At 39.1% G+C, this 26,896-nt stretch overlaps 1 protein-coding gene across 14 annotated transcripts in view; it reads left to right on the plus strand.

The window, feature by feature from the left end:
* PARD3B (par-3 family cell polarity regulator beta) overlaps positions 1–26,896 on the plus strand; it is a 1,014,396-nt gene that overhangs the window by 95,267 nt on the left and 892,233 nt on the right. The window contains exon 1 of one of the 14 annotated variants that reach the window (XM_027589183.2): positions 26,005–26,086. The exons of the other annotated variants lie outside the window; for them this stretch is intronic. Coding sequence (XP_027444984.1) covers positions 26,054–26,086 — 33 coding nt within the window. The 5' untranslated portion in view covers positions 26,005–26,053. Of the gene's footprint in view, positions 1–26,004; positions 26,087–26,896 lie in introns of those variants that run through there. 14 annotated transcript variants of the gene reach the window in all.

Consider the following 26,896-nt stretch of genomic DNA (forward strand, 5'->3'; position numbering starts at 1 on the left):
TTATGGAGTAGACAATTCCAGTTTTCTATATGTGAGATTCATGGCAGCTTTAATATTAATGACATAAAGATTTGAAAATTTCAGGAAAAATTAAAGTTGGAAAAATTTGGCTAGTTATATAGAACTACTTAGAATTTGGTAAGTGAACAATTAGAAATAGTAATCCTCATAGATGGACAGTTTGGGTGGGGCTGGACAATTGGGCAGCAGATAGTATTTGCGGTCCCCTCCTGTAACTAGAGGCAAACTGGCACCATATTATATATTTGGCAAATCAGGTCAGTTAAGTATATTTATGTATTAATTCCTGCCATTCTCTTGTATTTTTTCTATGGGCCTATTTCTGAGAAACAATGTAACTTTACTTATTAAAAAAATAATAATTTTACAGGAGCACCCACATACCCAACATCTAGATCCTATTTGTCAAGACATCTTCTATTTTGATGCATTTGAAAGTCTAGATATTTGATATGTAAATCAATTTCAGCACTTTTATTTTTAAAACGTGAATGGTAGAATTCACAAATCTTTTGTACGTTAGCTGAGATCTGATAAGTAACTCTAACTGCAATCAAGTTGTAGAACATAATTGTCACTCCAGGAAGTTCCATCATGCCCCTTGGCAATCAGAACCCATCTCCCAGAGATTGTTTGCCAGTTCTAGAAGTTCATATAAAAGGAATCCTTAAACACTGTTTTGTGTCTGGCTTCATTCATTTGGCATAATGTTTTTGTCTTCTGTCCATAATGCATGTGAACGAGGAGTTCCTTTTTATTGATAACTATTATTTCCTTGTATGAGTATATTGGTTTGTTTATCCTCCTATTGATGGGTACCTCAGATTCCAGGCTTTTAATCCCAGGAGATGAATTTTGAAGACTGTAGCTCTACGGTTTCTTATATAGTTCTCTCTTAACAACTGCAATTTTGAAAACTAACATTTCAATGTAAATTTTGTAATCTTGGTGTTTGAATCTGCCTAACTTGGCTGACTTGAGCAAAATTCTTGTGCTTTAATATTTCAATGATTCCTCCCTCTGAAGACCAAACAGTGTTGGTACCTGCTTCCTCCCTTCCCAGCACGTCAGGGTCATTTTAGGAAATGACACAGTGAAGTCTGTACAGTATTTATGGCTTGGACTTAAATGCCAGGCATTTTTTTTTCCTTATGGAAGCTATTTAAAATTTTTAGTCTGTGGACCAGGTTCTTTTGGGGTTGTTGGTAACATTGGTAAACAAGTAGGATTAGCAAATATTTTTGCAAAAATGTCATATGCCATAAGGATGATGTCTAAATGCATAAACTTAAAGGTTGGGGGGAAAAGGCAGATAGCTTTTTAAAAAATGGTTTTGAAGTTTTTCTGCTGATCATTCTCCTGCAACATCACGAAGAGTCATTTTATTGGTGTTCTTAAGTTAACTGCATATTAGCAACTATATACAAACCTGACCAGTGACTTTGTTTTTTTGCCATCTAACACTCAAGGTTAGGGAAAGTTGAATTCACTTATAATACGTCATATTTTTAACACATTTTAATGTAAGTAAAACTTTCTTTCCTGCATTTTTCAGGCTGCTGAGATTACCTGTTTACCCCAAGAGACTGCTTTTTTTTTTTAAGTACTTTTTTTTTAAGACTTTATTTATTTGGGAGAGTGTGAGAGTGAGAGAGAGAGGGGGAGAGAGAGAGAGAGAGAATGCACACGAGCCAGGGGAGGGGCAGAGAAGCAGACTCCCTGCTGAGCAGGGAGTCTGAGTTGGAACTAGATCCCAGGACGCTGGGATCATGACCTGAGCTGAAGGCAGACGCTTAAAAACTGAGCCACACTGGCGCCCAAGAGACTGCCTTTGAAAACTATTCTTTAAGTTTGAAATGTGCATTGATAGTGTTATTTGTATATGGGAAATAAATGAAGCACAGTGTCTTGATGTTTTGACTAAGCAAATTTGTGTGGAGAAAGAAGAAATTCTTTTTTAAAGTTAGCTTTTTATTTAAGTAATCTCTGTACCCAGTGTGGGGCTCAAACTCATGACCCCAAGATCAAGAGTCACATGCTTTTCTGATGGAGCCAGCCAGGTGCCTCTTGTGATTGTTTTAAAATTGTTTCTTTAGCATAATAGAGATGGGCTGGGGGATGGGGAAGCAGACCTCCTTTAAAGTATAGCAGTTGTAAAATGTATATAAGGATGGTTAAGTATTTGCCTGACAGAATATTTACTTGGAAGTGCTTGGGGGGATGATAATTGGTAAATATCCATATACAGTTCCAACAGGATGTGCATCCCATTGCCTAAACTTGCTTCAAAAAGACCTCATGAAGTTGGGTACTCTCCAAAGATTTTATAGAAGAACAAAAGAGATGATCAAACTTGTAGCTGCTCAAAGAGAAGCCAGAAGAATAGAATAATGACTTTGAAATCCTATAGAGAACTTCAAGTGGAGAGATGATGTCCTTTGAAAATCTGTGAATAAGAGCAACAACAAAATTAGCTTTCCAAGAATTAGAAATTTGCCCCCTGCCTACCGTTTTACATTTTTTTTTTTACATCGAATGCTTCTTTAGAGTGACTTGCTTTTCTGTTTGTGCAAATCATCTTGCTTTCTGTTCTTTGCTTATGTTCTTGCTTTTGCTTGGAAGCACCCTCCTAAATTTAGTCACCTTCCAAAACCTTGTGCAGGCGGCATATTGACAATCAAGTCACGATTGCTCCTTCCTTTCCTTCAGAATTAACGGCCAGTAGATGAACGTTTCTTCCTCCTCTGTATTATTTCTGTACCTTTTACATCCTCTGTTGTTGTTCGTCACTGGTTCCCCCAGATGTGACTCCAGCTGCGCTACCCGGAGACCTGACACCTGCTCGGGGTCCCTCGGGGACGGACACAGTTCTAAGTACTTGACGTGAAATAGTGTTAAATCTCACTGCTCTCTCTGCTGTAAGCAGTATTTTCAGTGTGTGTCACTGCCTGAGCAGTACAGATTTTGAATTAGATACTATTTTAGATTAATATCTTACTGAAGTTTTTCTCTAAAAAGAACATACTGATGTATCCGTTATTTCTTGTAAAGTTCTATACCAAACACTACAGACTTCTCCCTGGCCAGGTCAAGAAATGTTTAAGAAATATGCCGAATTCTTGATGTGTGTATACATTATGTTTCATAAGATGTCTCCAAAGTCGAGAATGGAGTTATGGATCTAGAGTATATACACTGCTAGTTTCTGGTGTAGCCAAATATAGGAATTGGAATTTTATGGGACCATGTCCTTTATACACCAAATATAGGAATTTTGGTGTAGCCAAAATAAGGAATTCGGCAACTCTGTTTACCTTTCAGTGCCTTGAAATAGGAGCTTAAGTTCTTGAGGCCATGATTAGTGTAGAGGACATAAGCTAGATTCTATCCAGTGTTCTCTATCCTTTTATGTTAGTAGGGTTGTCAGTCTGACCCAAACTGGCTTTTATCAACTACGTTAGCGAGTATCAGCAGCTGTACTTATAAGGAAATGCAGTAATGGCAAGTAAGGTAGTGGGGTTTGCATGTGCATAATTAAAATGTAAGGATGTTGTAGGGGGTGGTTTAGAAAATGCGTTGGAGGCACCTGGGTGGCTCAGTGGGTTAAGTGTCTGACTTCAGCTCAGGACATGATCTGAGGGTCCTGGCATGGAGCCCCGTGCCTGGCTCCCTGCTCAGTGGGGAGTCTGCTTCTCCCTGTCCTTCTGCCCCTCCCCACTCATGCTCGCTCGCTCTCAAATAAATAAAATCTTTAAAAAAATGTGTTGAGGGTGCCTGGGTTGGCACCCTCAGTGCCAACTGAGGGTGGGGAGTCTGCTTCTCCCTCTGATCCTCTTCCCTCTCGTGCTCTCTATCTCTCATTCTCTCTCTCTCAAATAAATAAATAAAATCTTTAAATAAAAATAAAAAAATGTGTTGAGCTTTAAGCTTATGGAACTTTGAAGAGTCACATGAATGATTTGAATGGCAAGTTTTATAGAAAAGAAGTATTGGGGAGATTTGTGTTTTCCAACATTTTTGTCCATCTCATCCTACATATAGATATCTTGGTTTTGGTAAAAAACTACATTTTTATAATCATTTGTTCCTCATATTTTAGGTTTCCTCAAAATTTTCATGTTTTGCATATATATATATATATATATATCTTTCAGCATGTAGCTATGATTTTTATTTTCTTGTGGGAAGGATCATATTTGAGTGTAAGTGTGTGTTAGGAAGTTTCCTATTAATGTTCATACTTACATTGATATTTTATGTTTTTGTTTAGGAAAATGTATTAAGTTCTTCATTTTGGAGATAAAATTGATGACCACATTAAAGATAAATGCCCTCTGTGCAAGAGGGTTTTTTTTCTGCTAAGTTTAGAAACAGGGATAAATAGATACTTACAGTAGCTGGGGGAGTTTTTGACAAAGTGTATTTTTTTAATTATGGTAAGTTTCAAACATCAAAACGGGTAGATAAGAGGACAGTGTGTCCCCTGCTCATCATCCTACAAGGATCATAGTCTCTCCCTAAGTTCGCTTGTTTGAGTATGAAACCTATACCCCAGTATCCTTTGAGTATTTTGAAGCATATCTCAGATGTCCTATGTTATTCATAAATATTTCTCTATGTATCAAGAAAAATGAGGATTCTTTAAAAAAATAATGCCATGTCCTCATGAAACCTAAAAATAATTCATCATATAATATCCCCAACTGATAATTCAAAGTTTAAATTTCACTGGTTGTCACATACCTATGTCTTTACAGTTTTTTCTTGAGTCAGGATTCAAAAGCCCACACAATGCATGTGATTCATCTCTCTTTTAAGTTTCTTCCATGTATAGCCCTCCCACCCTCTTCTTGTTCTTTCTGTTTATTTGTTGAAGCAATAGGATCATTTGTTCTCTGTTGTTCTCTAGTCTGTGTTTTGCGAGTGCATTCCAAGCTGGTGGTCAACATGTTTTTCAGGTCCCTGTTTCCTTAAGTGGATTTTTTAGATCTAGAAGGCCAAACTTTTTTGGGTGGTGGAGGAGGGAAGGAATATTATGTAGCTGTTTCATATACTCCAGGAATCACATAATGCACTTATTTTTCTCTTTGATGCTAGTGGCTATAGATGATCATTGGCTAGAGCCAGTATTTCATGGAGTTTGCAAAATAGTACTATTCCATTCTTCATTTATGAGTTGAAAGAGTACTAATGAGAGATTTTCATCAACTGCTTACCTGAAGGACAGGATTGTAGGGGAAAGACAAATTTAATACTTGGTTCTTTCTTTTCACTAGTTCAGAAAAATGGGTTGGTTCCCTAGATTCCTTAGAATCTGAGAAGAGAATCTGAGAATTTGAGAAGGGTATATATATTCTTATGAACACACGGATATAAACTTATTTGGGTTTAACAATTACTGTCCTTTTTGCTCAAGTTTCCTTATTTTTTAGCCAGTGGGAGCCTCTTCAGGGTGACTGTCTTTGAAGACTTTCTTGCTTTCTGCTATGATAAAATTTTCTAGACTCATCTTGTGCCTTTCCTACCCTAAGCCAGGATCAGCTGTTGTCCATGGATTTCTTTCAGTGGCAAGTAATACCTTGAGAATCCTGATTTGGGTGCTGGAAGTGGTGGTTGTTACTGGATTGGTCCTTGTGTCTAGGATTTTTCAGTGGATAGAGCTAAAATACACACACACACACACACACACACACACACACACACACGGATGTACTTATGTACCTCTTGAGTTTATGCATTTCTAATACAGAATTATATTGTTACTAGATTTTATATTTGCATCTCTTTTCTCTAACATTCTTGCTTCCTAAAAAATTGACATGATCTGTTTGAAAATGCTATCTGTTCTTCTTTTACAGACCACTGATTCATAGGTTTTGAGGCTACTTGTTGAAAAGGAACTTCAGGTTTACTCTCAATGAGGAGTGGGTGTCTGAGAAGTGTTCCACGTGTCACGTCACTATAGGGAATTTAGTTAAAGACCAGTAACTAGAGAGAATAATAGAAGGAGGTACTGGATTGAGGTCCAGCTCTGATGATTTACCCATTGCTTGTTTCCTTGTCTTATAAAAAGGGGGTAATAATAATCTACACTCCAAGCCTCTTATGGAAGATAATATATGTGGAAATGCACTGTAAATTATTAATATATCATAATAGAAATCATTTTCCCATCTGATGAAAAAATAATGAGATAGTCTTTGAACCACTGGACTTTTGATTAGCTTTTTTGTTGGGATTTGTTTATTCTTGCAGGGCATATTTTTCTTTTTTAAGTTGCTAAAGGATAGTCTTCCTAATTATCTTCTTTAATGGATCTTCTTCTTTATAGTTAAATGTGTATGTTTGTAGGCTTGAGGTGAATAGTTGATGGCTTAAATATTTGTTTGGCTTAAATATTAAATATTTTTGTTTTAATTGATTTATAAAAAAGTGGATATAGAAAGGACCAAAGCCAATGGAACTTTTTTTTTTTTTTTAATCAAAGCATGTTTCTTGTTTTTGATAATGTCTCATTTCTCTTATCTGGTGTCATGGGGTACTATAGACCCCAGAGGTGTATCTCTGTGTGTGTATATATAACCTTTCCTTTGGTAGGACCTAGCTTCACAATGCTGAATTCATAACATGGAAACAAATGACAAATATAGGCCAAGTTAGTTATCTAGATACGAGTATTACATGCTTGGTGTTGCTAGGCTCCTTATCATCTTTATTTGGCTCATAGAACGGACTCAGCTAAGACTCCAAAGGCAAATTCCTAGCCTACCCCTTCTAGTTATTCTTTTTATATTCTCAAACAGGGTTTTGCCTTATTTTTTAATCTTGGCGCCATGTTTACCCACTTGATCCGATAGAAAAGTAGACAGTGTAACGTCTCTTAACTCTACTGGTGCTTGCTTGGCCCTGCCTTTAAGATCCCTATTTTTATTCCCTTTCTGCCATCTTGTGCTCTTAAGGCCTTATCTCTAGTTGTATAGCCTTAGAATATTCTAGCCTAGATTATTTGTGCTTAACTTTCTAACTTTCCTTCCCATGTGTCAATGATAATTTTTTAAAACTCACACTTTGTTATTTTGCAGCTATATTCTACCCCTTTCAGCACTTTTAGCCAATCCTTACAAGTGGCAATGACCTTCTTTCTGCAACCTGGGCTTCTAAAACCTCTTTACCATTCTCCATGTAGAGATTCATAGTGTTTGTTTACATTTTACTAACAATTCTGTCCCTATAGGGAGTGAAAAATTGTTAACTTTAAATCTTTCTAGTATGAAATAAAATAATTGTATTACCAAGCCTTCTGAAAATAAAGGAAATCTATTACTCTTTTGTACTCACTATTAATAATGTTTTTTTCTACCTTTTTACATCGACATTAATTTTTATATATCATTGTTCTAGAGTAAATTTTTTTTCTGTCTTTCAGACTCAGGCTCCAGTAAACTCATGATAAACAGAAAATTTTTTGTATGTCCTTCCATAGGGTTTATATAACTAACACTAAATGGCAGATTTTAATAAGTTTATTTGTTCTTCTGGTAACTTAGTAATTTTTAAAAATGGAGACTTTGTAAAACTTTGAATAAATCTAAGTACTGTACTTCTGTCACATTAGCAGTGTATATTTCCTTCCAGATTTAATGTACCTTCAGATTTAATATAACCATCAGTTTAAAGATGCATAACATTTGAGAAATATGCATAACCTGTTGAATTGTTTCCCTGTTAGACATTTGCTAATTTCTAACATTTTTACTATTATAAACAGGGTGAATGTTTTTGTACACATAAGTTTTTCTTATTTTTTTTTAAAAGATTATTTGAGAGAGCGAGAATGAGAGAGAGTACATGAGGTGGGGAGGGCTAAAGGGAGAAGCAGGCTCCTCACTGAGCTGGGAGCCCAATGCGGGACTCGATCCAGGGACTCCAGGATCATGACCTGAGCCGAAGTCAGTCTCAACCAACTGAGCCACCCAGGCGCCCCAAGTCTTTAATATTTTAGATTATTTCTTTAGGATCTCAGTGGTAAAATAATTAGGTTCAAGTAATATTTTTATTACTCTGGATTTAAATTCCTCAATAGCCTTCCATGAGGGTTGTAAGAGTTGATGAAACATTTAGCAAATTGCTTACGGTTTTCTCTTCTGTATAGTCTCTCCCTTACTGCTTGCCCCCCACCATGCACATTGCTCAGTTCTTTGCGGTTTAAAATTTTCTTTAAAGTTCAGGGGCACCTGAGTGGCTCAGTCAGTCAAGCACCTGCCGCCTTTTGCTCAGGTCATGATTCCGGGGTCCTGGGATCAAGCCCCACATCGGGCTCCCTGCTCAGTGGGGAGCCTGCTTCTCCCTCTCTCTCTGCCTCTCCTCCCTGCTTGTGCTCTCTCACTCTCTCTCTCCCTGATAAATAAATTAAAAAAAAAATCTAAAAAAAATTTTGTCTTTAAACTTCAAAACCGTTCAAGTCACTTCTTGAGAAGGCCCGTTGGCTTTTGGAAAGGAGAAGGAACAGTTTATCACAGCGGGGCAGAGGTGATGTGGGGTCATTGAAGACCCTGACAGGAGAGGTGGTGGTAGGGAGGGTGGCAGAGTAAAACTGCAATAGATTTTCTAGGGTTTTTTTTTTGGCATTCTTCCTGATAAGAAGCTGTCTCTAGCTGGAATAACCGGTGACTAGGTTTTTAAAATGAAAAAGTGAGATCCCTAGCAATCAAGCTGTGCATTTTCTCATGGGAAAATTTAAAAAGCAACAAGCAATGGTCTCTACGTTTATAAAGAACAGATTATGACTTGTATACTCAAGATGTTGTAACCGGATATCTTAGTCAGGAACCACTGTGTCAGCTACATAAAAAAGTAGAAGTTTGCCATTCCTCAGCACACTGGGGAAGAACCTTCACTGCTTAGCAACCCTGCTAAGTTTATTCAAATAATTTCATGGTAGCATCTACTACTTTATGTAATAGTCATTAGGCACATCAATGTTTGAATGGATGTGCTTATGTGCAGATAAAGAACCAGAGTCAGGATCTCGCTCTACAAGGTGGTAAACTGCTTTTCATACATGGAGTATCACTGCTTTACTATATTTAAACTGGCTTTAGCTAAGTGTAATTTTGTTATCTAGAGCAAACTGGACTTCACAAGTGGTATTTCTGTCAGTGGTTCAAGACTACAGTGAGAACATTTTACAGAGTACTAATGCAAATAGACATGTTGAATGTAACATTAAACCATTTCATTATTTTATTGGCTGTGCCATCAGATGCTATGCTAAGATTTTTTTTTTGTCCTTCTAATGACTATGCATTAATTATTCCCCAAGCTTAGTATGTATTCCTTGTAAATGCTTTCATCTACAGTAGTCAATCTGTAACTTGATGGGAATGAGAACATATCATTCATAGCAGGCTGTTTTGCAGAACTTCAGATTCCATTGAGGCTGACAGTATCATCATTTAATTCTGGGACCCAGTCGCTTCTCTTTATTAGGCCTCAAGGTTCCCCCACGACCAGTTACCCAGTCCTGACTTGGGTATTCCTCAGCCATATGTCCTTGGGCAAGTGTCTTTCTAACTCTTGTATGGTTGACTTTAGGATCAGTAAGTTGTAAATCCCAATAAATCCCAGTCTGCTGTCCCTGACAAATAGGTGCCAACAGTATTCTGGGAACTCTAGCTAGTATGGGCAGGGGGCAGTCAGGGACCAAGTCTTAGGATTCAGAGACTAGGGCAGCTGAACAGCAGAAATCTTTTCTCTATGGGGTAGAGGTTGGATGGCAACATTCCAAATATAGTCTTAAAATCCAAGTCTGATTCAGTTGGGCATTTAGAGTGGAAGGTGGGATAAAACATAAAAATCAGATATTCTAGGCGTTCTTGTTAGATGAAGACCATAATATCCAAAACAATTTTTGGGAAGCTATAATTTTCCTGAGGATGAAAATAGCGATTACAATTGGTATTAATAACTTTTGTTCAGTACTTAATCTGTACCGGGTACTGTGTGGTAAGTACTTTCACATCTATAATCCAGTTCTGTCTATGGCACTCTTTTAAGTTTGGTACAATTATCTTTTTCAGAAGAGGAAACCAACACGAGAAAGCTTCAGTGGTGAACAGGACATAAGAATTCAAGCTGCCCGAGTCCTGTGCCTGCGGTCTCATTGCCGCTCCCACAGTCTCAGCTGTGTATCTTCTGGTTGTCCTTCCAGATGTCCTCCTTGCTTATCCTGCTCGCCCCCCTTGTTCTGGAAAGGACAGGGATCCCCCTGACTGCATTAACAGGTTCCCTTGCCTCCTGGCTTCCAGAAGGGTTCAGCCAGCAGGAGGTGTAGTGAGGGGAGAATATATGGCAAAAGAGAACGAACAGAGTGGACGGCAGTGTCCTGGTTCCCTCCCTGCCAGGTTGGCTGCCTATGTCTTGACCCAGGGCCCCATCTCCTGTCGGGGAACCCTTTGTAGGATTCTGTTCTCTCTCCTCGTCTTTCTGCTGAAAGTGGAGACCACTCTGCAAGTGGTCAGTTCTTGCTGTTCCTAGACCTGGCATATTGGACTGCCCCTTTTTAGTTTCTAGGGACCCTGTCCATATGTTTTATAAAGAGGCCCTTATTAAATTGTCTGGAATGACACCATTGTTGGGTGCCATCTCTTCTTGACAGAACCCTGATATACCACCTCTCCCATTTTGAGCACATGAACCATATGAAGATAAGTGTTTGAATTTTAGGCAGTCAGCAAATATTAAGTACCTATAGAGCATGAGGCACTCTGCTAAGTGTACTAGGCTAACATACAAATACACACACACACACACACACACACACACACACACACACACCCATAGCTGCTTTATCTATTCATCAATCGATGGCCACTTGGGCTATTTCCATAATTTGGCTATTGTAGATAATGCTGCTATGAACATTGGGGTCTATGTATCCTTTTGAAATAGTCTTTTGTATTCTTTGGGTAAATACCTGGTAGTGGGATTGCTGGGTTGTGAGGTAGTTCAATTTTTAACTTTTTGGGGAAACTCCATACTGCTTTCCAGAGTGGCTGCATTCCCACCAGCAGTGCATGAGGGCTCCTTTTTCTCCACACCCTCATTGACACTTGTTGTTTCTTGTGTTGTTGATTTTCGCCCTTCTTACAGGTGTGAGATGATACCTCATTGCAGTTTTGATTTGCATTTCCCTGATGATGAGTGATGTTGAGCATCTTTTCATGTGTCTGTTGACCATCTGTATGTCTTCTTTGGAGAAATGTCTGTTCATGTTTTTTGCCCATTTTTAAATTGGTTTTTTTTTTTGGTATTGTAGAAGTTCTTTATATATTTTTGATACTAACCCTTTATTAGTCATATCATTTGCAAATATCTTCTCCTGTTCTGTAGGTTGCCTTTTAGTTTTGCTTATTGTTTCCTTTGTTGTGCAGAAGCTTTTTATTTTGATGGAGTCCCAGTTGTATATTTTTGCTTTTATTTTCCTTGCCTCAGGAGACATATCTAGAAAAATGTTGCTATGGCTGATGTCAGAGAAATTACTGCCTGTATGGTTTCATGTCTTAAATTTGAGTCTTTAATCTGTTTTTAGTTTATTTTTGTGTATAGTGTAAGAAAGTGGTCTGTTTCATTCTTTTGCAAGTAGCTGTTCAGTGTTCCCAACACCATTTTTTTTTTAAAGATTTATTTTTTGACAGAGAGACATAGCGAGAGAGGGAACCCAAGCAGGGGGAGTGGGAAAGGGAGAAGCAGGCTTCCCGCGGAGCAGGGAGCTCAATGTGGGGCTCGATCCCAGGACCCTAGGATCATGACCTGAGCCAAAGGCAGACGCTTAACAACTAAGCCACCCAGGCGCCCACAGTACCATTTGTTAATGTGACTGTCTTTTTCCCATTGCATGTTCTTTCCTCCTTTGTTGAAGATTAATTGACCATATAATTGTGGGTTTATTTCTGGGCTTTCTATCCTGTTCTACTGATCTATTTTTTTGTTTTGTTTTGTTTTTAATCTTGATTTTTTGAAAAATTTTTGTACCCAAGTTAGTGTTATATTTGTGGTGGTTCATGCTTGTTGTAAATAAAGACTGGTTTGAGGTAAGAAATAATGCCTAGTAGTCCTTTTTTGTAGAGGAAGCTGCTTTTGAGTATCTATTTACTCTGTATGTCAGGCATGCAGTTGTGTTGGGACACACCATGGTTGTAATTCATACTCTTGGTTTAACAACACTTTCATATATAATTATCATTACTTTGTAATTACAGCAATAAAATCCATTCTTTGGGAACTATTCCAGTATTTAGAATACTGAAAATAAGTGTGCTTAGTACCAGTTGTCACAATGATTTTTCCAATGTTTGAATTTCTAAGAAATCAGCTTCTATTGTACTTCAAACAAAACTGATGTCTAATAAAATTCTCCTTTTAGAGATGGCAGCTCTTTGTAGAACCTGAAAAGGAAAACTTTAAATCAAAAAGAATAGCCAAAAAAAAGATTTAATATTCTTCTATTTAGAAATATTGAGAAGAAGATCCTAAAACTTCCTGAAAAAACAAAACAACCAACAGCCTGGAGCCTTAAGGACATGCTCTGCCTTATTTAGAAATTAAGTTGGTGCAAACATAAACCTAAATGTAGAGCTTTAGGAGAGAGACGTGCGTGTGTGTATGAGTGGGGGGAGGGTGGCTTTGGTCAGCCTATTTGTTCCTCTGACTCCTGACCAAATACTGGTTTATAATATTCCTTGGAAAGCTCTGTGGAATTCTACTTAAGCTTGGGTCTATTGGAATATTGGTGCGTTGGTCTCTACTGTACTTAGGCCCTGGCATAGGAAGCCCAGACTATAACCACTGGACCAAAGCAGGAGGGAGCAGTGAAAAGAGAATGTAAGTAGTGCAACCACTGTGCATCAATATGGGTACGCTTTGCCAGGCCATTGCATAAACTGAAAATTGGTTATAGCACTGCTTTTTATTAACTGTATCTAGGAATTTAATGATGTATGTTTTTCTAATGATTCAATGGATAGCATCACAGGGAAGCTTGCCAATTCGGCACCAAGGTTACATGGAAAACTCTTTATAATTGATAAGTCATGATACTAGGGAAATTTCTTTCTTCTTTTTTAAAAAATTTTTATTGTTATGTTAATCACCATACATTATATCATTAGTTTTTGATGTAGTGTTCCATGATTCATTGTTTGTGCATAACACCCAGTGCTCCACGCAGAGCGTGCCCTCTTTAATACCCATCACCAGGCTAACCCGTCCCCCACACCCCTCCCCTCTAGAACCTTCAGTTTGTTTTTCGGAGTCCATTGTCTCTCATGGTTCATCTCCCCCTCCGATTTCCCCCCCTTCATTCTTCCCCTCCTGCTATCTTCTTCTTCTTCTTTTTTTTCTTAACATATATTGCATTATTTGTTTCAGAGGTACAGATCTGTGATTCAACAGTCTTGCACAATTCACAGCACTCACCATAGCACATACCCTCCCCAATGTCTATCACCCAGCGACCCCATCCCTCCCACCCCACCCCCACTCCAGCAACCCTCAGTTTGTTTCCTGAGATTAAGAATTCCTCATATCAGTGAGGTCATATGATACATGTCTTTCTCTGATTAACTTATTTCACTCAGCATAACACCCTCCAGTTCCATCCACGTCGTTGCAAATGGCAAGATCTCATTCCTTTTGATGGCTGCATAATATTCCATTGTGTATATCTACCACCTCTTTATCCATTCATCTGTCGATGGACATCTTGGCTCTTTCCACAGTCTGGCTATTGTGGACATTGCTGCTATAAACATTGGGGTGCACATACCCCTTCGGATCCCTACATTTGTATCTTTGTGGTAAATACCCAGTAGTGCAATTGCTGGATCGTATGGTAGCTCTATTTTCAACTTTTTGAGGAACCTCCATACTGTTTTCCAGAGTGGCTGCACCAGCTTGCATTCCCACCAACAGTGTAGGAGGGTTCCCCTTTCTCCACATCCCCGCCAACATCTGTCATTTCCTGACTTGTTAATTTTAGCCATTCTGACGGGTGTGAGGTGGTATCTCACTGAGGTTTTGATTTGGATTTCCCTGATGCCAAGAGATGTTGAGCACTTTTTCATGTGTCTGTTGGCCATTTGGAGGTCTTCTTTGGAAAAATGTCTGCTCATGTCCTCTGCCCATTTCTTGATTGGATTATTTGTTCTTTGGGTGTTGAGTTTGATAAGTTCTTTATAGATTTTGGATACTAGCTCTTTATCTGATATGTCATTTGCAAATATTTTCTCCCATTCTGTCGGTTGTCTTTTGGTTTTGTTGACTGTTTCTTTTACTGTGCAAAAGCTTTTTATCTTGATGAAGTCCCAAGAGTTCATTTTTGCCCTTGCTTCCCTTGCCTTTGGCAGTGTTTCTAGGAAGAAGTTGCTGCAGCTAAGGTCGAAGAGGTTGCTACCTGTGTTCTCCTTTAGGATTTTGATGGACTCCTGTCTCACGTTTAGGTCTTTCAACCATTTGGAGTCTATTTTTGTGTGTGGTGTAAGGAAATGGTCCAGTTTCATTCTTCTGCATGTGGCTGTCCAATTTTCCCAACACCATTTGTTGAAGAGACTGTCTTTTTTCCATTGGACATTCTTTCCTGCTTTGTCAAAGATGGGTTGACCATAGAGTTGAGGGTCCATTTCTGGGCTCTCGATTCTGTTCCATTGATCTATGTGTCTGTTTTTGTGCCAGTACCATACTGTCTTGATGATGACAGCTTTGTAATAGCTGGAAGTCCAGAATTATGATGCCGCCAGCTTTGCTTTTTTTTTCAACATTCCTCTGGCTATTCGGGGTCTCTTCTGGTTCCATACAAATTTTAGGATTATTTGTTCCATTTCTTTGAAAAAGGTGGATGGTATTTTGATGGGGATTGCATTGAATGTGTAGATTGCTCTAGGTAGCATTGACATCTTCACAATGTTTGTTCTTCCAATCCATGAGCATGGAACGTTTTTCCATTTCTTTGTGTCTTCTTCAATTTCTTTCATGACTATTTTATAGTTTTCTGAGTACAGATCCTTTGCCTCTTTGGTTAGATTTATTCCTAGGTATCTTATGGTTTTGGGTGCCATTGTAAATGGGATCGATGCCTTAATTTATCTCTCTTCTGTCTTGTTGTTGGTGTATAGGAATGCCACTGATTTTTGTGCATTGATTTTATATCCTGCCACTTTACTGAATTCCTGTATGAGTTCTAGCAGTTTTGGGGTGGAGTCTTTTGGGTTTTCCATGTAAAGTATCATATCATCTGCAAAGAGTGAGAGTTTGACTTCCTCCTTGCCGATTTGGATGCCTTTGATTTCTTTTTGTTGTCTGATTGATGTGGCTAGACTTCTAATACTATGTTGAATAGCTGTGGTGATAGTGGACATCCCTGCCGCGTTCCTGACCTTAGGGGGAAAGCTCTCAGCTTTTCCCCATTGAGAATGATATTCGCTGTAGGTTTTTCGTAGATGGCTTTTATGATATTGAGGTATGTACCCTCTGTCCCTACCCTGGGAAGAGTTTTGATCAAGAAAGGATGCTGTACTTTGTCAAATGCTTTTTCTGCATCTATTGAGAGGATCATATTCTTGTTCTTTCTTTTGTTAATGTATTGTATCACGTTGATTGATTTGTGGATGTTGAACCAACCTGGCAGCCCAGGGATAAATCCCACTTGGTCATGGTGAATAATCCTTTTAATGTACTGTTGGATCCTATTGGCTAGTATTTTGGTGAGAATTTTTGCATCCATGTTCATCAAGGATATCGGTCTGTAATTCTCCTTTTTGGTGTGGTCTTGGTCTGGTTTTTGGGATCAAGGTAATGGTGGCCTCATAAAATGAGTTTGGAAGTTTTCCTTCCATTTCTATTTTTTTGGAACAGTTTCAGAAGAATAGGTATTAATTCTTCTTTAAATGTTTGGTAGAATTCCCCTGGGAAGCCATCTGGCCCTGGGCTTTATTTTGTTGGCAGATTTTGGATGACTGCTTCAATTTCCTTAGTGGTTATAGGTCTGTTCAGGTTTTCTGTTTCTTCCTGGTTCAATTTTGGTAGTTGATACATCTCTAGGAATGCACCCATTTCTTCCAGGTTATCTAATTTGCTGGCATAGAGTTGCTCATAATATGTTTTTATAATTGTTTGTATTTCTTTGGTGTTGGTTGTGATCTCTCCTCTTTCATTCACAATTTTGTTGATTTGGGTCCTTTCTCTTTTCTTTTTGATGAGTCTGGCCAGGGGTTTGTCAATCTTGTTAATTCTTTCAAAGAACCAGCTCCTAGTTCCGTTGATCTGTTCTACTGTTCTTTTGGTTTCTATTTCATTGATTTCTTCTCTGATCCTTATTATTTCTCTTCTGCTGGATTTAGGCTTTAGTTGCTGTTTTTTCTCTAGCTCCTTTAGGTGTAGGGTTAGGTTGTGTATTTGAGACCTTTCTTGTTTCTTGAGAAAGGCTTGTATTGCTCTATACTTTCCTCTCAGGACTGCCTTTGCTGCATCCCAAAGATTTTGAACAGTTGTGTTTTCATTTTCATTGGTTTCCATGAATTTTTAAAATTCTTCTTTAATTTCCTGGTTGACCCATTCATTCTTTAGTAGGATGCTCTTTAGCCTCCATGTATTTGAGTTCTTTCCGACTTTCCTCTTGTGATCAAGTTCCAGTTTCAAAGCATTGTGGTCTGAAAATATGCAGGGAATGATCCCAATCTTTTGGTACTGGTTGAGACCTGATTTGTGACCTAGGATGTGATCAATTCTGGAGACTGTTCCATGGGCACTAGAGAAGAATGTGTGTTCCGTTGCTTTGGGATGGAATGTTCTGAATATGTCTGTGAAGTCCATTTGGTCCAGGGTGTCATTTAAAGTCTTTATTTCCTTGTTGATCTTTTGCTTAGATGATCTGTCCATTTCAGTCAGGGGGGTGTTAAAGTCCCCCGCTATTATTGTATTGTTGTCAATGTGTTTCTTTGCTTTTGTTATTAATTGCCTTATATAATTGGCTGCTCCCATGTTTGGGGCATAGATATTTACAATCGTTAGATCTTCTTGTTGGATAGACCCTTTAAGTAGGATATAGTGTCCTTCCTCATCTTTATTACAGTCTTTGTTTTAAAAGCTAATTTGTCTGCTATAAAGATTGCCACCCCAGCTTTCTTTTGGTGTCCATTAACATGGTAAATGGTTTTCCACCCCCTCACTTTCAATCTGGGGGTGTCTTTGGGTCTAAAATGAGTATCTTGCGGACAGCATATCGATGGGTCTTGTTTTTTAATCCACTCTGATAGCCTGTGTCTTTTGATTGGGGCATTTAGCCCATTTACATTCAGGATAAATATTGAAAGGTATGAATTTAGTGCCATTGTAATGCCTGTAAGGTGACTGTTACTGTATATTGTCTGTGTTCCTTTCTGGTCGATGCTGCTTTTAGGCTCTCTCTTTGCTTAGAGGACCCCTTTCAATATTTGTTGGAGGGCTGGTTTTGTGTTTGCAAATTCCTTAATTTTTGTTTGTCCTGGAAGCTTTTTATCTCTCCTTCTATTTTCACTGACAGCCTAGCTGGATATAGTATTCTTGGCTGCATATTTTTCTCATTTAGTGCTCTGAAGATATCTTGCCAGTCCTTTCTGGCCTGCCAGGTCTCTGTGGATAGGTCTGTTGCCCATCTAATGTTTCTACCATTATAGTTTACATATCTCTTCTCCCGAGCTGCTTTCAGGATTTTCTCTTTGTCACTGAGACTCGTAAGTTTTACTATTAGATGTCGGGGTGTTGACCTATTTTTATTGATTTTGAGAAGGGTTCTCTGTGCCTCCTTGATTTTGATGCCTGTTTCCTTCCCCACAGTAGGGAAGTTCTCTGCTATAATTTTCTCCAATATACCTTCTGCCCCTCTCTCTCTTTCTTCTTCTGGGATCCCGATTATTCTAATGTTGTTTCGTCTTATTGTATCGCTTATCTCTCGAATCTTGCCCTCGTGATCCAATAGTTGTTTATCTCTCTTTTTCTCAGCTTCTTTATTTTCCATCATTTGGTCTTCTATATCACTGGTTCTCTCTTCTGCCTCATTTATCCTAGCACTTAGTGCCCCCATTTTTGATTGCACCTCATTAATAGCCTTTTTGATTTCAATTTGGTTAGATTTTAGTTCTTTTATTTCTCCAGAAAGGGTTTCTTTGATAACTTCCATGCTTTTTTCAAAGCCAGCTAGTATCTTTAAAATCATGATTCTGAACTCCAGGTCCGACATTGCACTAATGTCCATATGGAGTAGGTCCCTGGCAGATGGTACTACCTCTTGTTCTTTTTGTTGAGGTGATTTTTTTCATCTTGTCATTTTGTCCAGAGTAGAATAGATGAATGAGAGAAGAAAATGCTAACAGGTTAACCATGTCCCCAGAAAATATACTCTAAACAAATCAGAAGAGACCTGAAACTTGGGGAAAAGAAAGGGAAAGAAAGAAAAAAGAAAGAGAGAAAAAAAAAAAAGATAAAAACAAAAACAGAACAAAACAAAGAAAAACAGAATATGATCAAATATGATCAGTCTGGTGCATAGATTACCTGTTCAGATTAGGAACTGAAAATTCTTCTAGACATTGTCTCCAACAAAAGTTCACGTATACACATCTTTACATGCTTAACCGACTGAGCCACTCAGGTGCCCCGAATTTGCCATATATTTTTATAAAACAAAACACTCCTCCCCAAAGAACTTGGAAATAGATGTAAAATGGCAGATATGAACTCCCTTTTTAAAGACTGGGAGCCAAGAAAATTATGTTTCTGCCCTTTTGTTGCTGCTTCCCTAAGATAGAGGTATCCAGTGAAAGTGGTTGACTTGACCACATCTTAAAATCTTGGCTGGTTTAGGCAGGATTTATCCAGAAGTGCTGGTGCCTTTAGATTCTTAACAGGATTCTGGAGAATTCTCATTTGATGTTAAAACTGTGGGAATAGAGGGCGCCTGGGTGGCTCAGTTGGTTAAGCGACTGCTTTCAGCCTAGGTCATGACCCTGGAGTCCCAGGATCGAGTCCCGCATTGGGCTCCCTGCTTGGCAGGGAGTCTGCCTCTCCCTCTTGTGCTCTCTCTCTCACATTCTCTCCCTCTCAAATAAATAAATAAATAAAATCTTAAAAAAAAAAAGCTGTGGGAATAGAAATGGTTGAAAGTCACGTGTATTTGCAAATCACCCGTACTCAGTCACTGAGGCTGCGATGAAGCAAATGGTTACTTGATTGCCTCTACTAACTAGTAAATGAGCATCAGGAAAAACCCAGGCTCTCTGATATTTAAAAAAAAGATGTGATTCTTTGAGCACAATGATTTATTAGAAAAAAAATGTGTGCTCATTGATAGTTCTATATGGAATCTAGACAATGACTTGCATTTTTTTCCACTGATCCTTTTCATAACTGAGATTATTCAAGAGAAATACTCCTATCTCTTTTTTTCCCCTCAAGCACCTCACTAATGATGTGAAGGGGAAAAGACATTTTTGGCTTTATTGGTTTCTTAAGCAACAACCTGTACTTTTGCTTAGTCTGACACATCATACAAGGAATTTTTCTGTGTATACCACCTCCAGGCCTCTTAAGACTTGGTTTGTAGATATCACTGTTTATCAGCCTCTCAGTTAGCAGTCAGATTTTGGCATTAACTCCCTCAGACTCAATAGTCCATTCTTGGGTGAGTACTTTAGTACCTATTTATTAGATAATGACTATTAATGAGATGCAAAACTAGTGATCATGTATTTTCACCTGGCTCAGTAGAGCCGTATACATCTCCCTAAACACCAAAGGTGGGGAATTTCAAATTCCCAAAACATCTGAAAAAAATACTTCTACCATGCTTATTTGCTATCTTCACTTGGCAAAACATGATGGATGTTTCTTTTCTGGGTAGTCAATTCTTTTATGGTTTTTTTCAATGACTTTTACCATTAAGTGTGCCTGTGATAGCATTTCTCTTTTTCTTCAAGCATGCTAGAATGGAATGTTGCCTGCATCCCAGAAATCCTCAAGTGGCCCTGCTAAAACCCCCTTTTCCCTAATCTCGACGGAACCACTACTCTAACTCCTTGTTTTTCTTTACTACCTAAATCTAGAATTCTAAACAGTTTAGTTTCACTTGTTTTTTTGAACTTTACATGAATGTACTCATGCAGTTTTTTGTCTGAATGCTTCTGTTCAACATTGTGGGATTCGAGTATGTTATTGTACGAAACTGTAGTGTGTGAAATTTCATAGTTGTATGAAATTCCCTCATTAATATAACAGAGTCTAGTTATCCGTTCTCTTGATCGTTTATATTGTTTCCAGTTTGGGGCTATAGTGAGCAGGGTTACAGGGAACATTCTTACACAGGTAGCCCAGTGGGTACGTGGACTGTTGTCCTTAATGTACTCATGAGTGGATCATACTTATCCTCATTATCAGCTTCACCAGATAATGAAAATAGTTTTACGAATTAGTTGTGCCAATTCATATTTCCATAATCGGAGTTCTGCTTCCTCCACATTCTGCCCTTATTCTTAGTTACTGGTTTTGCTCTTTGGATGAGTGCGGAGAGGCATCTCCTTGTAGTTTTTATTTGTATTTCCTGATAACCAACGGTTCTTTTCACCTGCGTTTTGGCATTTATCTATCCTTTTCTGTGAAGTTTTTATTGAAGAGTTTTGGGGTAGTCCTTTTTCAAAGACCTTCATTATATAGTCTAGATATCTGTCCTTCGGATATTTTTTTTTTAAAGATTTTATTTATTTGAGAGAGCGAGAATGAGAGAGAGAGAGAGAGAGAGCGCACATGATGGGGGGAGGGTCAGAGGGAGAAGCAGACTCCCCGCTGAGCAGGGATCCCGATGTGGGACTCGATCCCGGGACTCCAGGATCATGACCTGAGCCAAAGGCAGTCGCTCAACCAACTGAGCCACCCAGGCGCCCCTCCTTCGGATATTGTTATGTTTCCAATATATTCTGCCGCTTTGTGGTTTGTTTGCATTTTATGATCAGAAGTTTAATTAAAATTTATCTTTTTTTCCCTGTGTTTTACACCTTTTGTGTTATATTTGGAGATTGAATTTTCAATCTTGTTATTTTTATTTATTTATTTTTAAAAAAGATTTTATTTATTTGAGAGAGAGAGAGAATGAGAGAGAGAGAGCTTGAGAGGGAAGAGGGTCAGAGGGAGAAGCAGACCCCTGCTGAGCAGGGAGCCCGATGTGGGACTCGATCCCGGGACTCCAGGATCATGACCTGAGCCGAAGGCAGTCGCTTAACCAACTGAGCCACCCAGGCGCCCTCAATCTTGTTATTTTTAATTCGCTGAAGAATTAAAAATAAATCCAAAATTCTATGTGAGTCATACGAAATACGACTGGAAGAAAAATTGCCATATTGTACTGTCTCTAACCCAGAGTGCTACAGTATCATCATATGTAATATCCAATTGTAAATTGAAGACATAATTTAGAAATAGAGTTTAAATGTTTTTAAGGGCTGCAATTTTTAGAACTTTAAGAGGAGCATGGATAGAATATACAGTGGGTAATTAAATACCATATATATATGTGGTGCTAAATTATGGATTTTTTTTTTTTGAGGGGATAGAGTGCCAGAACATTTAAAAGCTGTACAACACAAAAAGGTAAAAATAATGTAACTGATAGGAAGGCAGAAGATCTTTTAGTTAAGGGAGATACTAAATTTGGTACTAAGATCCAGCACACATGACACAACCCTGTATTCTGTCTTCACATTACTTTGCTTGTTATGTATTATTATGAGGTGCACAGAATTCTACTTTTAAAAGGATTTTAAATTTTTGCGTATTTTTGGATAAGGTGATCACACGATTGTAAGACTGATTTGTGTAGAAAAGTATACATCTTTAAGCTTCAGAGGAATTTTTTTTTTTTTAGACAGTGCTGGTTCTTAGGTGCCTGGGTGGCTCAGTCGGTTAAATGACTGCCTTCAGCTCAGGTCATGATCCCAGGGTCCTGAGAGAGAGCTTGATATCAGGCTCCCTGCTCAGCGGGAAGCCTGGTTCTCCCTCTGCCTACCACTCCCCCTGCTTGTTCTCTCTGCCAAATAAATAAAATCTTAAAAAAAAAAAAACAAAACTGGTTCTCAAATTTTGCATTTTTGGAATTACATTCACAACCATATAAATTATAGGTACTTTATGCATTTGTTTATGATAAGAATTTAATCTCATTTCTTTATAATCACAATATTTTTAAAATAAAATTTAGATTGATTTACATACAATAAAATGGACCTATTTTAAGTGTACTTTCAGAGTTTTGACAAATGTATGTATTCCTATATATACACGCTTTTGTAAATTCACCAGCGGCCTTCCATTGTTGTTGTTGGCTATACCACATTTCAGTTTCAGGCAGCTTTTCTGCTGTTAGGAATAGAGGCGTTATGAACTTTCATGCACAAGCTTTTTTCTCTTGGGTAGGTACTTAGCACTGAAAACTCCGCATCGTGTGGCAAGTGTATATTTAGCTGTACAATGCGAAATCCTTTTCCAAAGTGGTTGTACCATTTCACATCCCACCAGCATTATGACAGTTCCAGTTGTTCAGTACTCGCAACGGCAAGTGATATTGAATGTGTTCTTCAAAGTGTCTGTTCATATTGTTTGTCCATTGTTTTAGTGATCTTCTTGTCATCTTAGGGGTTTTAAGAATTTTTTAAGTACAGTTTGGATACAGGTCCTTTGTTACTCTGTCTTCCAAAGATGGCTTCAAAACTGTAATGATAGTGTCATTACAAGTGTTTCTCTCCTTTGTTGTTTTGGATGTATGAGTCTTTACCCCTCCACAGAAAGGGTAACTACATTTTTACTCTGGATGTCGGTATGTGGGGGACAATGAGAAATGAAAAGATGCTATTATGGCAAAAACAAAAAAGTCTTAACACTTTGAGTTGTATCTGCTTTTAAATTATGAACACGGTTTGTTCAGTTGTGTAAATACTATGTGATTTTGATAAACCTCTGTGACCGATGTGTTTCTTCACATGGCATCCAAATTCTTAGCATAATCTCTCAAAGTCTATGTCAGCTTTAAGTCAATCTTAAAAAAAAAATTGAATTACTTATTCAAGGAAACCTGATGTCTGGGGCTAGTTTGACTGCATAAAGCTTTGGTTCCTAAATTTGAGAGGAAAATGTGGAGACTCCATGTATTCTCTCCACAGATGAATATGCCCGTTTATGAATGTGCACAGACATGAATGGTTTTGTATCGAATCCTGCCAAGATTCGTGAACCTCTGAGGCTCGTCCAAAGATCCCAGTTTAGAAACCTCTGCGATAAATAGTTCTCTTCTGTCTCTGTGGGCTACCCATATCTTCACTGCTTTTCAAGATCCAGTGTTTTTGTTTTTGGTTTTTTTAAATCATGTAGCCCTCTTTACCCATTCTGTAGCCAAGTCCTGATGTGAGGCTAGTCCTGCGAAATGTAAAGCTTGGAAAAGAAAAATGAGCACTTGCCTGAGGCCCTGTTTCTTGGGCTGTGTTATGGTGGGTTTCTCTCTCATCCAGTCCTCTTCATATAAGGAAGGCAGTGTGACTCCCTGGATTGAGGAAAACCATCCAAGCTTTCTTAATATAGGTTCTTGAATAAAAGGGGATGGTTTCTAGCTTTGAGGTGAAACTAAATAGAAGGATTTCTTCTTAGTATCATGGGTGAATGCGTTTATTTTGGGGTGTTCTGTGGTGATAGTTCTGGAGTGCCACCTGATAATGAAGGACTGTGCTGGGGAATAAACTGAATTTAGTCAATGTGGGTGATTCTACCATTTTAGCTGATGTGAAGAGATGGGTTTCTACGGATAGGAAGGTACAGTGCCATGGAGGCTATGGCAGTGTTTTTAAGATCCATATAGTGGGTTTTACTTTCCACTGGAGCATGGATAATGGGGAATTAACTATAAAGAATAACTGCATTTAAGTACAGATTTTAAGAGGGGCCTTTTGAGGGAAGTGATTTGTAAGGAACTAGAAATCAATGTTTGTCATAAGCTTTTCTTTTTTTAAAGATTTTATTTGTCAGAGAGAGAGCGCACAAGCAGGGGAAGAAGCAGGCTCCTGCTGAGCAAGGAGTCCCATGTGGGACTTGATCCCAGGACTCTGGGATCATGACCTGAGCGGAAGGCAGGCACTCAACCGACTGAGCTACCCAGGTGTCCTGGCCATAAGCTTGTTATTATTTTTTTTTTTGAGATTGTATTTATTTGACAGACACAGCGAGAGAGGGAACAGAAACAGGGGGAGTGGGAGAGGGAGAAGCAGGCTTCCAGTGGAGCAGGGAGCCCAATGCGGAGCTCTGTCCCAGGACCCTGGGATCACGACCCGAGCTGAAGGCAGACACCGAACGACTGAGCCACCCGTGCGCCCCTGGAGTTTTAATTTTGAAGCCTAACATTTGAATAAGAGTAAGTCCTTCATTTTGTGTTAGCTTCTGGACACAGTGCCCAGTTTCTTGGTGGGGGTAAGTTTATTCACTAAAGAAAATGGTAGATTTTTCAAAGCCTCTAGTGGACTGAGCAGACTGTCCAACACATTCAGAACAGAACCTGGGTAGCTCAGTTGGTTGGTCATCTGCTTTCAGCTCAGGTCACGATTCTGGGGTCCTGGGATCTGTTCCCGCATTGGGCTCCCTGCTCAATGGGGAGCCTGCTTCTCCCTCTGTCCCTCCTCCCTGCTCATGTTTATTCTCTCTCTTTCTCTCTCTCTCTCTCTCTCTCTCTCTCTCTCACACACACACACACACACACACACACACGACAAAGTCTTAAAAAACAAAAACAAAAACAAAAAAAACCCAGAACTCTTGGTGACTCCTCTGACACAAGAGAATCTTGAGATACACTGCTGTGGAATAGCAACCTCGAGACAGCAACACCCCTGAAATAATTAGACTTGTTGCTTTTACTCTTGGTTGTACTCACTGTGGCTCTTATCTGAAAGTGGAAGAGAAGCCTCCTGACTTCAGAGATTGTGCATTTCATTTATTGGAAAGATGGACCTCTTGCAGTTGATTCTTCCTGTAGTTCTGTAGCTAAGCTCCTTGTTCAGGTACCCGTAAATCTCCCCTCTTGGATAATTTTCTCTCTTCAAGCATCACTTTTACATTCAAGACATAGATTGCCCAAGGCTTCAGTCAACTCCTATCTTGCCCTAAAGTCATGTAATACTACCTGAATGTCTATGTCCTGACTACGTTCCTTGCTTATTCAGAGCCCTACCTTTTTCTCAGTCTTCTTATCTACTCTCAAGTTGTACCTCTTGCATTCACAGCTTGTTTTCCTCTTACTGCTTACCAAGTAGAAAAATCACCTTGCAGAAGTTTTAAGCACTCTTTATGTTCAGAAATTATATTTCACTTATTCATTGTTTTAAAGATGTTATTTATTTGTCAAGGGAGAGAGAGAGGGGGAGGGAGGGAGAGGGAGAGTGCTTGAGCGCACAAGCAGGGGGAGCGGCAGGCAGAGGGAGAAGCGGGCTTCCCGCTGAGCAAGGAGTCCAGTGCAGGGCTCCATCCCAGGGTCCTGGGATCATGACCTGAGCCGAAGGCAGACGTTTAAACTGACTGAGCCACCCAGGCATCGCTTCACTTGGTCATTTTTATTCAACATGTGTTAAGCATCTGTATGCAGTCTATTAGGGGTTGGGGGATAGGAAGATATTAGAAAGTGGTCCTTGGGATCATGACCCAGGACATGCCTATGCTTAACTGTTCCATGATGTGATAAGCATTACACTAGCTACATGGTCATGTACTGTGGGCACACAGAAGAGGTCGTTAAATCTGTTACGGAGACTTAAAGGTCAGTGGATGAATCTGTATTAGGTAACAATGTATAGCAAAGCATCACAAAACTCAGCAGCTTAAGACAATGAGCAGTTATTGTTGCCTACCTGTCTCTGGTTCTGCTGGGCTGTTCTGGTTTCAGCTGCCTTTACTCATTTGCCTGCAGTCAGCTGTGTTGGGAATGTGTCTGCTGATCTTCACTGGGCTCTCCCAGGTATTAGGGGGGTCAGTTGGGTGTAAGCTGGATTGCGATTGATTTCACTGGGAAGACTTTTATCTCTGGTGGTTTCTCCTTCTCCAGCAGGCTAGTCTGGGCTTTTTCTCATAACAGGGTGACCTTTCCAGAATTGAGTAAAGTTCACAAGGTCCTTTGAGTTTAGGTTCATAACTGGTGCATGGTCATTTCTGCAGCATTCTGTTGGCTGAAGCAAGTCACAAAGCCCGCCAGTATTCAAAAGAAATGAAAATAGAATATGCTTTTTGATTAGAAGTGCTGCAAAGTCCAAAGGCAAAGTCCGTGGATCCAGAGGGGAATAATTTGGGCCAATTTTACAATCTATCATTGCACCACATAGGAAATCACATTTGAATTAGGCCTTTAATGGGTAATCAGGCTTCCTTGAGGTGGCAAAGTGGGTAGAGGGCCTTGATCATGGACATACTGAGAGTGTGGATGAAAGATACATTCATGTAGTCTGAGCAACTTAATTTCGAATTTGCTCCTGGTAGGGCACTTCCGGGTAGCATTTTCAGATCTACTCCGCGGGTGGCAATTGGAACAGTTTAGGGCTGAGGAGAGCATTGGTCAGTCGTTTTATAAATGAGAAAACACCTTAAAATGTTGAAGAGACCCGCCGAGCCAGGTCTCAGATCATCTCGACAGAAGTGGACCTGCTAACTCAGGTGTCCTCTTTCCGTGGTCCACTCTGCAGCTCTGTCCTTGTTTCTAATTTTATGTTTCTTAAAGTTAGTTATGCTTCAGGTACCTTTTCTCAGTGTGACCCGTCTTCTAACACTGAATATT

The sequence above is a fragment of the Zalophus californianus genome, chromosome 3 (genome assembly GCF_009762305.2).
Source record: "Zalophus californianus isolate mZalCal1 chromosome 3, mZalCal1.pri.v2, whole genome shotgun sequence".
NCBI classification, from domain to species: Eukaryota; Metazoa; Chordata; class Mammalia; order Carnivora; family Otariidae; genus Zalophus; species Zalophus californianus.